At 46.3% G+C, this 13,971-nt stretch overlaps 1 protein-coding gene across 2 annotated transcripts in view; it reads left to right on the top strand.

The window, feature by feature from the left end:
- The first annotated feature begins 4,745 nt into the window (after positions 1-4,745).
- INF2 (inverted formin 2) overlaps positions 4,746-13,971 on the top strand; it is a 99,310-nt gene continuing 90,084 nt past the window's right edge. For both annotated transcript variants that reach the window (XM_077266521.1, XM_077266530.1), the window contains exon 1: positions 4,746-4,976. In XM_077266521.1, the coding sequence (XP_077122636.1) occupies positions 4,950-4,976 (27 nt within the window). In that variant the 5' untranslated portion in view covers positions 4,746-4,949. The remainder of the gene's footprint in view (positions 4,977-13,971) is intronic.

The raw sequence follows: 13,971 nt of genomic DNA, 5'->3' as shown, positions 1-13,971 counted from the left end.
ACTTAGCTTATCTTGCAAAAAGCAGGAGACCAGGAGTCAGGAGCAAACAGACATAGACTGACTACATCGATTCCAGGCACTAGACTGAGTTTCCAGGAAGTCTAAATAGGAACACCCAAGGCTTAACGAACCAGGTGGGACCAACCTGGAGAAAGACAATCCAAGTGTCATATCGCTAGTGATCACAAGAGGGAGCCAAGAAATACAGTTCACAACAGTTGCACGTCTGTCCAGGCTACAGCATGTCAATTTATATGGCGTAGACGCGAGTCTCCGCAAGAGAAATCTCACCCCTGCAATGTATAGGACGCAGGGATTCCGCACGGCTCAATGAACACACGCGGAATCACCTGTGTTCAAAAGATTGCAGCACTTTGGACACCGCACATGTCCGCTGCATCCAAAGGGCTGCCATTTACGGATCTTCTGCACATACCCTAAAAAATGGGTGTTTTGAAAACAGTGTTTTTACTGCCAAGAGAGCAGGCTTTGGATGCAAAAAAAAAAAAAGCACCAAAAACGCTGATTCCTATGCACACCTGTACTATATGTGTACAGTTTACCCTTATTGTTTTACGTGGGAATTCATTTATTTCTATATAATAAATACTCTGATTCGGCAGACAATATTCCTGTCTTGTGTCATCCAGACAGCAGTGACAGCAGGTCTCCCTGTCAGATTACAAGCAGTGATTCAGTGACTGTGGTCAGAGCCTATGCTGATCCCTGCTGTATGTGACTGTGAAACCTGATCCTGCAGCAAACAGCACAGAGCTCCAGACCACATGAGTAAATCACAGCACTGAGTGGTCTCAAGGGGGGTTTGGGAGAGACATTCCAGAACAACAGAGCAATGCACAGCATTATTCACTGCTATACACCCTCTGGGCACTTCATACAAGGGCTGCAGAGGCAGGGGGCCCCCTTTCTAGGTGGGGGCCCCAGGCATCTGCCAGTGCCAAATGCCGGCCCTGCTAAAGACACAGCCAGAATAAAGTTCTTTATTTGAAAAAAAAAATTACAGACACCTTTATTATTCTCAATTAAACCATACTTACTGCAATGTTTAATTCCTTCAAAAACCTTGATCTCCTGTAATAAAAGTAAAATAAAAAAACAACATTAGATCATACCTGTCCATCGTTGTGTCCCACACAGTAATCCATGTCTGGGGGATATACAGTGTTCAATCTGGACGGTGCCAAGATGCGACCGTCCTGGCTGAAAAACACTGGTGAATGAGCTGCTGGGAGTGAGATCCGGTGAGATCCCCGCTAGCACTGAGTGCTCAAGGCTCACGGTGCTAGCAGGGATCTCACAGAAATCACTGCAGGTCAGCCCAGCTGGGAACGGAGCTCAGTGACTGGAGGTTACCTCTATGACCTCACCTCCGGTCACTGATGCCGTGTTCCTAGCAGCTCATTCACTAGTGGTTTTCAGCTGGGACGGTCACATCTTGGCACTGTCCAGGTTGAAAACTATATATACCTCAGAAATGGATTACTGCGTGGGACACAACGACGGACAGGTATGGTATATTGTTGTTTTATTATTTTACTTTTATTACAGGTTTCAAGGGCTTCGCCGGAATTAGGCGGAATAATAAAAATGGAAAATTGTGTTTTGTTTTTATTTCAAATAAGAGACTTTATTCTGGCTGTGTCTTTATTTACCATGCAACTATAGGATTAGTAATGGATAGGTGTCTTACAGATGCTTCTCCATTACTAAGCCGTGGGCTTGATGTCACCGGTGACATCAACCCCACAACTATTACCCCACTTGCCACCGCTACAGGGCAAGTGGGAAGAGCTGGGCAAAGCGCCAAAATTGGCAGATCTAATAGATGTGCCTTTTCTGGGCAGCAGTGCGCTGCTATTTTTAGGCTGGGGGGTCAATATCTATGGCCCCTTACCAGCCCAAGAATACCAGCCTTCAGCTGTGAGCTTTAGCAAGGCTGGTTGTTAAAAATGGTGGGGACCCCAGGATGTTTTTTTTTTTTATTATTTCAATCATTAAAAAATATGGCGTGGGGACCCCTCTACTCTTGATATCCAACCTTGCTGAAGCCGACAGCGGAGGGATGAATACTCCCATCTGCCGCTCCTGCTGTCACTGTTATTAGCAGCAGCAGGGGTAGGCTGATGGGAGTAATAGTCCCATCAGCTGCCGCCTGTTGTCTCTTTTATTACTTAAAAGTAACTCATCATTCTCCCCTGCTTGGCCGATCACTGGCAGAGCATGGAAGAATGATGTCATGTCGGACGCTATTCACACTAGGGCGTCCGACAGACAGCGGTAATTCCACATTCGTCCACTATACGGTCAGTGGCGCCGGCTAGGCTTTATCCAGGTTGTCCGGGGTTAATCTAGCTGGTAATCGGGTTGGAGGCTGGGTCACACCCCATGGCCTTTAAATAGTCATTCTGGACTTTGGGCGTCGCCAATTATAGCTTGTGTCTTGTGCCTGGTGATCTTGGTCTGGAGTGGTGGTCTAGAAGAAGAAATATCGTACCTGGTGGTGTATTATCCTTTGTCATATTTCTCCTTCCTATATTTGTATTTGTTTTGCGCACATTATAGTGTTTTCCTGTGTGTCTGCGGCGTGGTGCGTTTTTAGTTTTCCCTGTCTGTGCTTTCTGTAGGGGTTGGTGTGTGGTCTTATCACTGGGTGGCGGGTAGAGGTTTCAGCATAGGACTGAAACAGGAGTCAGGGTCAGGCCTGGTGGCCCAGACAAGCACACCATCAGTGTAAATTCAGGGAGAGGGACAGACAGGGTTTCCCTAGTCTGAGGGATATCGCAGGGGCCCGGGTAATCAGCTGTAGTCTACCCAGTACCCGCGTGACAAATGAGGAGAGCCGCGTTTAGCACCTGGCGCCGGGGAACATCGCTTACTGTAACGCCTCTTCCTGGACGCCGATGCATGTCAGGCCAGTTTCACACATCAGTGGCTCCGGTACGTGTGGTGACAGTTTTCTCACGTACCGGAGACACTGACTCACGTAGACACATTAAAATCAATGTGTCTCTGCACATGTCAGCGTGTTTTCACGGACTGTGTGTCCGTTTGAAAAACATGGAGACATGTCAGTGTTCGTGGGAGCGCACGGATCACACGGGCCCATTAAAGTCAATGGGTCCGTGTAAAACACGTACTGCACACAGATGCTGTCCGTGTGCAGTCCGTGTGCCGTGCAGGAGACAGTGCTACAGTAACCGCTGTCCCCCCAGCTTGTGCTGAAGCTGCCATTCATTTCTTCTCTCCAGCATCGTTCGCTGGAGAGAAGGAATGAAAATCATTGTTTTTTTATTTATTTTTTTGTTAAAATAAAGTTCCCGGTAACCAACCCCCTTCCACCCCCCCCTGCTGGAAAGAAAATACTCACCCAGCTCCCTCGATGCGTCCTCTCAGCGTCGCAGCTCGTCCTGTATGAGCGGCCACGTGGTGCCGCTCATTACAGTGATGAATATGCGGCTCCACCTCCCATAGGGGACCCCGCTTCACCTGTGAGAACCGTTACCATCATTGCTGAGACAACATCCCCCAGAGGACCCCTTTGATGCAGCATCGGTCCCACTATTGACCAAACACCACAGGTGGCGTCACGACAGACTCAAACACTTTTCCCTTAAAAGACCATCCCTTTTAATTGGACACCCAGGACCACGGACCGGGTCGCAGCCACCGTGACATCCCCTTTAATAGCCGACCGGACCCAGTACAGAGTATCCCACTGCCCAGGCGGGGTGCTCCACTAACCGAGTGACTTCGGAGAGTTTGAAGATTATGTTCAAGTCCCCGTGGCTGCATGTCTCACAGCTGTTCAACCGCCGCAACACATGCGGGGATTACCTGTTTGTTAGACAATCCCTGCATGTGTTGCGGCTGTTGCAAAGCCGTGAGACATGCAGCCGCGGGGACTCGAACATATTTTCGAAGTCGGTTAGGACCTGAGCATGCGTCGATAACACCTTATCAGAGAACGTTCGCTCATCACCAATTATACCTTTTACTGTAAATTGGGAATCTAGTGTAATAGTACCACTCATTAGCACTCCTTCACAGGGGCCTACCTGAGGATTCTTATGTGGGCCAGTCCGAGCCTGATCACAATCCCTCCCCCCCTTAAAAGTGATTAGCTCATCATTTACCCGAAGCAGCAGCCGGACTCGCTACAGTGTATCAGAGCTCTAATCTACCTGCACAGGAGTAGGCCAAGAAAAAACAACTTATTTCTCAGCCTGTGGATCTGAGCAATCATGACTAACGCAGAAATGTTGAACCTGGTAACGGAATCGAAACAGTGTGTTCTTTTGTAAACTTGAAGAACTTTTCATTATGCAATCGATATGTATAATTTTTTTTTTTTATTCTACATCAAACCACTTAGTACAGTTGCCATAGCAAAAAAAAAAAAGAAAAAAGAATTCTGTAAAAAAGAGCAGAATGAGGTGCATGATATAGATGGAGCAGTATAATGTTAGGGATCACCTACGCACATCTGTATGTGCTCCTTTAGTGCGGCTGCCTGTGGAGGCATTTGCCTGTTTTGGGCAAGATACTAATTCTGGAATTTGTAACTTTTGATTTTGCTGTTTCCCCCCCTGTGTTCTCTGAGCTCAGGCCTATCCTAGGAGGAAAGGGGGGAATGTCCTGAGTGGGAGCAGGGAGGGAGGATCACCGCCACCACTGCTGCTGCTGCTTTGGGCGGAACTCTCCAGTCTGCTGACACAAGCAATGTATGATTCACTCTCACACCCACTATGCAATACATTCCTGAGCCTCTGAGCATTACTGTCTACCCTGGATCACTCTCATGTCACTTGTTGATCAGGAAGCCGCACAGTAAAGCACATCAGGACCAGCTTGTATTTGGATACCTTAATACCCACATCTCTCAATGACCATAATGATAAGCGAACCCTAACAGATCTCAACCCACAACTATGGAGACAACCGACAGCGGATCTGCGGTAAGTCGATCTGATTGCATTGCTCAATTTAGCAGATTTAAAAAAAAAAAAAAAAAAAAAAAAATTAAATTTGTCTGCATTCCTAGGCTGCCAAATTCCTATCATTCATCAATTTCAGGATCTGGCTCGTCGTTTCCGCGGTAGTTGCAACATTATGGGGGCAGATAAATGTTCAATTTATCTAATGGATAAAAATGTAACGCTTAACGGTTGTAATAATGGACGGTATGATTACAAAAGATGACAAACTCGGCTCCACTAAGTCTGATGATGTGGTCGGGCGGCTAGAAAATAGGGAACAGAAGGCTCGGAGATGATAATGGGGGATGTGGGATGGGAAGCGTATACTGCGGCAAGAATGTGGATGTGGTCTATTATGCATTACTGGTGTAAAAGTTTTAAGAAGTTTTGCAAAAGTTTGGAAACGTAGTAGAAAGGTCTCGGAAGAATCATGATGGGTTGAATAATTTACTTTCCGCTGGATAAGTTTGTGCAGAAAAGTGAAGGATTCAAGAAAATGGGCAATAATGAGTCATAAACCTATGTACTGAATGAGGATGGTTATACAGGAGGTGTCCGGCACTGGATAGGGGTGTCTGACAAATGCTTATCTCCCCCCCTCTATAGAAACAATATATCCGCAATAGTGGGGGAGCTAGCTAGTGGTTAGATTATGTATGGCAAATGTTATACCCCTAAGGGGCATTTCTGCCCAGTTAGGCAGCGATACTGGTACGTCACCCAGCTTTCCTAGTAACATATGTACATAGGAAACAATGGAATAAAATGAGTAGATCTGTCCCATTTGGACAACCCCCCAGAAAATTACTGCCAGGCTCCTTGATGATCACCTATAACATACAAAGAAACATGGCAACAACTGTTCACACTCCCACATGAAGAAATAATGCATTACATGTGTTTATAATGGACAAAGGGTGGTCGCTTTCCACTCCAGACATCTACCGTAATAGGGGTTATGATTATGAATCCCCACTATTAATGTAAAAGGTTTTTCTCATCTTCATACAGGAGAATTATCTTATGGTGTTTAAAAGTATAAGCACTTTTTCCATTTGCTGCTTATTAAAGTTTTCAGCTGTTCTTCAGAAATTAACTTATTTTGTTGACAGTCCATTGCCTTGGTGACCGACCACCGCATCTAGATAAAGAACATGATCAGTGCTTGCAAGCTCTTTTCTATTGAGCTTGTAAGTGCCGCTTTAAAGCGGTCCAGGAGCACTGGAGTGTGCCGCTACCTCCTAATCCCAGCGAGCTTCAGCATAGTGTTTACAAGGTAGGACAGCAGCGGTGGTCAGTCTCCTAGGCAATGTGCTGTAAACAAAAGAAAAAAAAAGTTAACATTTCAAGAAAGGCTGCAAATTTTATTAAACAATAAATTGCAACAGTGCTTGTTTTTACGAGCAGTATCCGACAATAACCAATGGGTATTTGAAATCAGTTTTCTAATTCAAACAGCTGCTTTGACAACATTACAGAAAAGAGTTTTCCATTAGTTTAGGTTATAAAAAAAAAGCTCCTTAGGAACCAAGGAGTTAATGTTTGCTTGCATTCCACCTGAACATGCAAGCTTGGTATGCATTCTCTGCTTTGTGTCTTCACAACTGGCCATTAAGGCCCTGGCATTCAAGAACAAGGAGGAAATGGAAAAAAAAAAAAAAAAATACAGATTCAAAGCTTAAGAAGTGTCCAAAATTCTAGCAGAATAACCCTGGAGACAGACAACTGTTCGCTATGATGAGTCACTTCTCCATTTGGTAGAATAAGGGGCCAAGAGAGGAAAAAGCTTGACAAAATAGTGTCATCCTCATAATTATGGAAGTAGAACGGTAGATCAGAGTCATAGCTTGTGGGGAGCTGACAAGACGTGTGCAGGATTTTTAGACAGATCAGACATTCTTCACACAACTCTAAATCCAGAGAAAGGCAAATTTGTAGTTAAAATTGAGATAAGGAAAATTCTGGACTGTCAAGAAGCAAACTGTATTTACACTATAAATTGCCCTGTAGAGCACGTCATTAACCAAGATTCGATCTCTCAAACAAGATGCAATCTACATCTTCTTATCCCAACACAGAAGAACCGGGAAGGCCAGAATTACAATGGGCTGTCAAGGCTAGGGCGCCATAAAAAGTTTCCATGGATCCATCTTTGTTGACTTATGAGTGATTGCATTATCATAGGGGCATCTGTGTCCCAAGGATAAAGCTTTCTGCCTTTGATCCATCTTTGGCTAGGTACACTATACTTTCCAAATATTCAATAATGTTGGGGAAAATAAAAATCTTATACTCACCTTTTTGGTTCCTGTAATTCCCCTCCCTCCCCAGCGCTATGGAAGACAACTTCAGGAAGTCAAGAGGAGTGCAGGAAAGGGGTAAGATGAGGATCTGTACTTCTAACATAGGGTCTACATTTTGGGGGTAGTCTAATCTGGTGTCTGCGTGTAAGAAAAAGTGTTTCCCGGTGTTGTATGAGCTGTGGTTCAAAAATAACTGTTCAAATTACGCTCAAGCGCTTGGTGCACCCTCGGCATAGTCAAACATTTCAGTGCACCTTCCTACCTACATCTTTTCCATCATTCTCCATCCTTCCCTGACTCCTGTAAAGCCAGAACTGACAAAGCAAGGCATGAGCGGAGATAGATAGGAAATAAGCTGGTGACAAGGTGAACTGTTTGGCCACATCAAGTATGTGGTACTTCTAGGAGGCTTTTTTCTTTCTGCCAGTAGTACGTTAAATTAAAAAACCATTAACATGCCGAGTTTGGTCCAATTCACGATGAACGTCATACATTTCAACGAGTGGATTTGTGATGTAGTCGGACATTAGACAGATGCCATCCATGTTGCACAAATGTGGGAATTTGGCGTTTAGAGTATGGCCACCTTTAACAACTGGTAATTTATTCTCTTGTCACGGGCAAGTCCAATAACATAGCAGCTCTTCAGCCTAGTCACCCAGCAAACAGCAGCTCATACGTCAGCTTCCCATCGGAGTATCTTGATTAACATCCTTGAAAAGATGAAGAACAGAGAGTTGATAGCCTGGGGATACAGGTTGGATTTCTCTTGGGTATAACACATTGTGGGATTACAGGTATATCATGAACAATACAAATTCGGCTCCTCCAGGGTGCGGCTCACATACTTATCAGATTATTCGTCAGCATAAGCAAACATTGAGCATGTACTCCTGAGGAAGGACCCACAGACATAAGCTTCCTATGTAATGCTATTGTCATCCACTGGATTTCCTCCATGAGTCAGCCGCAGGCTGCATACTCCTCATAGATTGCTATAGTTCTGTATCATGGCTTTGTAGTTACTACCTTTGGAGGTACCTGCATGGGATCGATCACTTGGGGGGAAACCATTTATGGTCACATTTCTGCTGGATCCTTTTAGCTATCTCTACAATATATTATGCAGCAAACACATTTATGAGTTGGATCTTTTTCATGGATATTATAAATATACAAAAGCACATAGCGATCTTAGATGCTGATCATGCAGGGCTATTTTGGTGCAATTTAGGTGGTGCAATTTTTTCATTGTAGTGGCTTTATGTAGTGTGAAAGCTTGGCATGGGTGGGAATGAAGAGTTCAAAGCGTTGTTCAGTCCAAACTGATAAGTCTGAAGTCACTCTGTGTGACTGCAGACTTATGGAATCCCCCAAACACATGCACTGTGCAGTGCGGGGATTTTACGGTTACTGACCCTGCACAGGACAGTATCTATGGGTTATACATACTCCCAGGCAGTGGGTGCAGCTTCACTTTCATAGAGTTGCATGGAGCGAGGCTGCATCCTCTTGTCACGCTGACACTGAGGCACCCTGTGTCTGCAGGGCAGCGTGAATTTCTTTGGAACTTTGTGGCTGCTTATCCACCATCCAGACTATCTTGCGTTGCAATCTTTCATCAATTTTCCCCTGCCGTCCACGTCCAGCGAGATTAGCTACAGTGCCATGGGTGGTAAACTTCTAGATTATGTTGTGCACCGTGGACAAAGGAACATCAAGATCTCTGGAGATGGACTTGTAGCCTTTGTAACCTGTTGATATGTTTCAACAATTTTGCTTCTTAAGTCCTCAGACAGTTCTTTTCTCCTCTTTCTGTTCTCCATGCTTAGTATGTTGCACACACAGACACAATGCAAAGACTGAATCAACTTCTCCCCTTTTATGTGGTTTCAGGTGTGATTTACGTATTGCTCACACCTTTCACTTGCTGCCTTTCCAGGCTCTGCTTTTGTAGCCAGCACTGATCAGCAGCGAGCAGGCATTTCAGGGACTAAGTCCTGCTTTTCCCATACTGAGCATGCCCACGGGACGACCTCCCATTGGAGGTCGGGGGTCACATGCTCAGGTCCTGTTGCGACTCCTATTAGACCATCAGGAAGGTCCCGGAGCGCTACTGCTATAAAAGGTTCGCATGGCTGCTCGGCCATACGCTAGTGTAAACCTGTTAACATGTGTGTGTGGATGTATGCCTGTCAATGTATGAAAGCTCTGAATCATTCCCCTTGCTAGAGTTGTTGACTACTCGCAAATGGTGCAGCTACCTAGCGCCTGACATTGCGATCCCACACAATTAACACAAGAGACAGCGGCTATTAGCAGTGACTGCCAGTGCAGCGCCCTGCGCAAATAATGCGCTTTCCTGGCCCAAATTAGGGTGGTTAGTGGCGTCCACCAGAGCGGCGCTGCACGCACTCTTTAGTTTAGTTTATTCCCTGACACCACCGTAGCGGTGTCGAGAGCAAGAGGTCTAGAGGGACTCTTACCCTGAGTCTTGGGGCAGAGTTCTGTGACTCTTTGCTTGCGCTCTGTGCGGTATCGCGACCTTTTGATGCAACAGGGCTTACTTCCTTCATACCGGGTGAAGTTAACCCGTGTGTGTCTTCTCTTAATACCGCCATATAGTCCGTCATTACCGAGCAGTAGATGTCTTTTCTGCACGGTGGACCCCAGACTGAGCGCATCTTATATCGCCTCTAATATTTGGCGAGTTCCGCCAGTCCTAACAGCAGGTCGACTTCCACTATTAATTCCACACTGTCTTTAACCCCTTTCTGACATTAGATGTACTATCCCGTCGAGGTGGTCTGGGTTCCTATGACCACCGACGGGATAGTATGTCATCATCGATCAGCCACACTCACGGGGGGAGCGCGGCCGAGTGTCAGCTGATTATCACAGCTGACATCTGGCAATATGTGCCAGGAGCGGTCACGGACCGCTCCCGGCACATTAACCCCGGAACACTGCGATCAAAGATGATCGCAGCGTTCCAGCGGCATAGGGAAGCATCGCGCAGGGAGGGGGCTCCCTGCGTGCTTCCCTGAGACCCTCGGAACAACGCGATGTGATCATGTTGTTCCAAGCATCTCCTCAGTCCTCCTCCCTGCAGGCCCCAGCTCCAAGATGGCCACGGGGGCCTTCCAAGTCCTGCAGGGAGGTGGCCTGCAAGCGCCTGCTTAGAGCAGGCGCTGGCAAGCCTGCAGCACAGCCTGTCAGATAGCATGATATCCCACCCTGGGACAAAGTAAAAAAAATAATAATAATAATTATAATATATATATTATAATATGATAGAATTTTTTTTTCTCTTTTACTTTGTTCCAATAAATACATTTCTTTATGTAAATAAATAAAAGAAAAACAGTAAAAGTACACGTTTGGTATCGTCGCATCCGTAACGACCCGACCTATAAAAAAACTGTCCCACTAGTTAACCCCTTCAGTGAATAACAAAAAAAAAAGTGGAATAACACGCGATCAAAAATATGAATATAAATAAACATGGCACCGTTGAAAACGTCATCTTGTCTTGCAACGAGCCGCCATACAGCGTTATCAGCAAAAAAATAAAGTTATAGCCCTCAGAATAAAAGCGATGCAAACATTTTTTTTTTCTATAAAATAGTTTTTATTGTAAAACCGCTTTATCGATTATACCAAAAGTGGAACGGTATAAACACCCCCCCCAAAAGAAATTCACAAATTGCTGGTTTTTGTTCATTCTGCCTAACAAAAATCGGAATAAAAAGTGATCACTAATTGTCATGTGCCCGAAAATGGAACCAATAAAAACGTCTACTCGTCCCACAAAAAACAAGACCTCGCATGACTCTATGGACCAAAATATGGAAAAATTATAGCTCTCAGAATGTGGTAACGCAAAAAATGTTTTTGCAATTAAAAAGCGTCTTTTAGTGTGTGACAGCTGCCAAACATAAAAACCCGCTATAAATAGGAAATCAAACCCCCCCCCCCTTCATCACCGCCTTCGTTAGGGAAAAATAAAAAAAATGTATTTCCATTTTCTCATTAGGGTTAGGGTTGGCGCTAAAGTTAGGGTTGGGGTTTGGATTATGTTTACAGTTGGGTTAGGGGTGTGTCAGGTTTAGGGGTATGGTTAGGGGTGTGGTTAGGGTTGGGATTGGGGGTGTGTTGGGGTTAGGGCTGTGGCTAGGGGTGTGCTGGGGTTAGGGCTGGATTTGGAATTGGGAGGTTTCCACTGTATAGGCACACCAGGGGCTCTGCAAATGCAACATGATGTCCGATCTCAATCCATACAATTCTGCGTTGAAAAAGTAAAACGGTGCTCCTTCCCTTCCGAGCTCTGCCGTGTGCACAAACAGTGGTTTACCCCCACATATGGTGTATTAGCGTACTCAGGACAAATTGGACAACAACTTTTGGGGTCCAATTTCTCCTGTTACCCTTGGGAAAATACAAAACTGGGGGCTAAAAAAAAATCATTTTTGTGGAAAAAAAAAAAAGATTTATTTTCACGGCCCTGCGTTATAAACTGTAGTGAAACACTTGGGGGTTCAAAGTGCTCACCACACATCTAGATAAGTTCCTTATGGAGTCTATTTCCAAAATAGGGTCACATTAGGGAGGGTTTCCACTGTTTAAAGGTACCATCACATTAAGCGACGCTGCAGCGATATAGACAACGATGCCGATCGCTGCAGCGTCGCTGTTTCGTCGCTGTGTGGTCGCTGGAGAGCTGTCACACAGACAGCTCTCCAGCGACCAACGATGCCGAAGTCCCCTGGTAACCAGGGTAAACATCGGGTTACTAAGCGCAGGGCCACGCTTAGTAACCCGATGTTTACCCTGGTTACCAGTGTAAATGTAAAAAAAAACAAAAAACAGTACATTCCGGTGTCTGTCCCCCGGCGCTGTGCTTTCCTGCACTGACTGAGCGCCAGCCGGAAAGCACAGCGGTGACGTCACCGCTGTGCTTTACGGCCGGCCGGCGCTCACAGTCAGTGCGGGAAGCTGACTGGTTACCAGTGAAGACATCGCTGGATCGGTGTCACACACACTGATCCAGCGATGTCAGCGGGTGATCCAGCGACGAAATAAGGTGCTGGCCTTCTACCTCCGACCAACGATGTCACAGCAGGATCCTGATCGCTGCTGCGTGTCAAATGCAGCGCCCCAGAGTCCTGGTCGTTGCAGTACTGATGCTCCGCCGCTAAGGGGGGCTATGGTACGTCTGATGGCACTGAAGGAGTTCACCTGACCAGGTATCACTGACACCAATACACTTCACAGTCTGGCCTCCAGGGGGAGCTAAGGGTGCTATGTATTAGGCCACTCCTCACAATCTGGTAAAACTGGGGGTTGGATAGGAAGTTAGAGAGAAGCTGACTGGGTTGGAACCAGGCAACATCCTGTGGCAGAGGGGTTGCAGGGGAAGATTTAGGGGGGTCCCTGTCAGGGGTGGGATCCTGACAGCGGCCTAGCGAACAGAAAGAACGTTATGGGACCGCACCTGCACTTGATCGCGGCGGTACCCCAAGAAAGGATAAGAAGCGAGGTTTATTGTGCTGAGTGAGAAACGAGATCAACGCAACAAAGAGAAACACCAGTAGGAGTCGTGCTGTAAGACGAGGCAACATCCTATTGAGGCGCGCAGCCGGTGGCCGGAACGCCGAGGAAGTACTAGGCTCCAAGCAATACTTCAAACCTACGGCAGGACAGTCAGTTATAGGCGGGCTGTCTCACACAAATCACCTACGAAGACATAGGGGGCAACATTTGGAGAGGGGCGACTCTAGGGTCCCGGAAGAACTCCGAGCCTACCCATCATACGGGTACGTCCTAGCCATACAATCTGGGGGACGAAGAAGAACATCAGAATCGAGTTGTGAGGGAACTTCAGAAAACAGACACAACAGTTGTGGGGACTATCCCGTAAGCACAGCAGGGGAGGACCACAACACACAAGCGCTAGAAGGTAGGCACAGATTTCCACCTGCAAAGGGAACTCTGGAGGTGCCATCAGACCGGCCGGACTTGCGCAGCCCGGTTAACCGTATTCCGGACTGAGGGTCCTGAAGCCCCAGTAAAGAGGTAAAGAGACTGCAACCTGGTGTCCTCGTTATTTACTGCGACCGGCACTCCACCGCACTACCACCACTCTCCACACCTATTATTGGGCGCCCCTCAGCAGGGTCACAGACTGGATCTAGCCACCGTGACAATCCCAGCGCAGAGACTCAGAGGCCCGGTACCGGGTACCCCTCGGCCCTGCAACAGTGGGGGCGCTACATCAAACACAACGATATCGCTATCCAGGACGCTGCAATGTCACGGATCGCTAGCGATATCGTTGTTAAGTCGCTCAGTGTGAAGGTACCTTTACCACATCAGGGGCTCTCCAAAGGAGACATCTCAATTCCAGCCAATTTTTCATTGAGAAGTCAAATGGCGCTCCTTCCCTTCTGAGCTCTGCCATGCGCCCAAACAGTGGTTTACCCCCACATATGGGGTATCGGTGTACTCAGAACAAAATTGTACAACAACATTTGGAGTCCAATTTCTCCTGTTACCCATGGTAAAATAAAACAAATTGGATCTGAAGTACATTTTTGGTGAAAAAAAGTTAAATGTTCATTTTTATTTAAACATTCCAAAAATTCCTGTGAAACACCTGAAGGGTTAATAAA

Source organism: Ranitomeya variabilis, chromosome 1 (assembly GCF_051348905.1).
Source record: "Ranitomeya variabilis isolate aRanVar5 chromosome 1, aRanVar5.hap1, whole genome shotgun sequence".
NCBI classification, from domain to species: domain Eukaryota; kingdom Metazoa; phylum Chordata; class Amphibia; order Anura; family Dendrobatidae; genus Ranitomeya; species Ranitomeya variabilis.
Note: the sequence above shows the minus strand (reverse complement) of the source record. Positions and strands in the feature narration are given on the sequence as shown.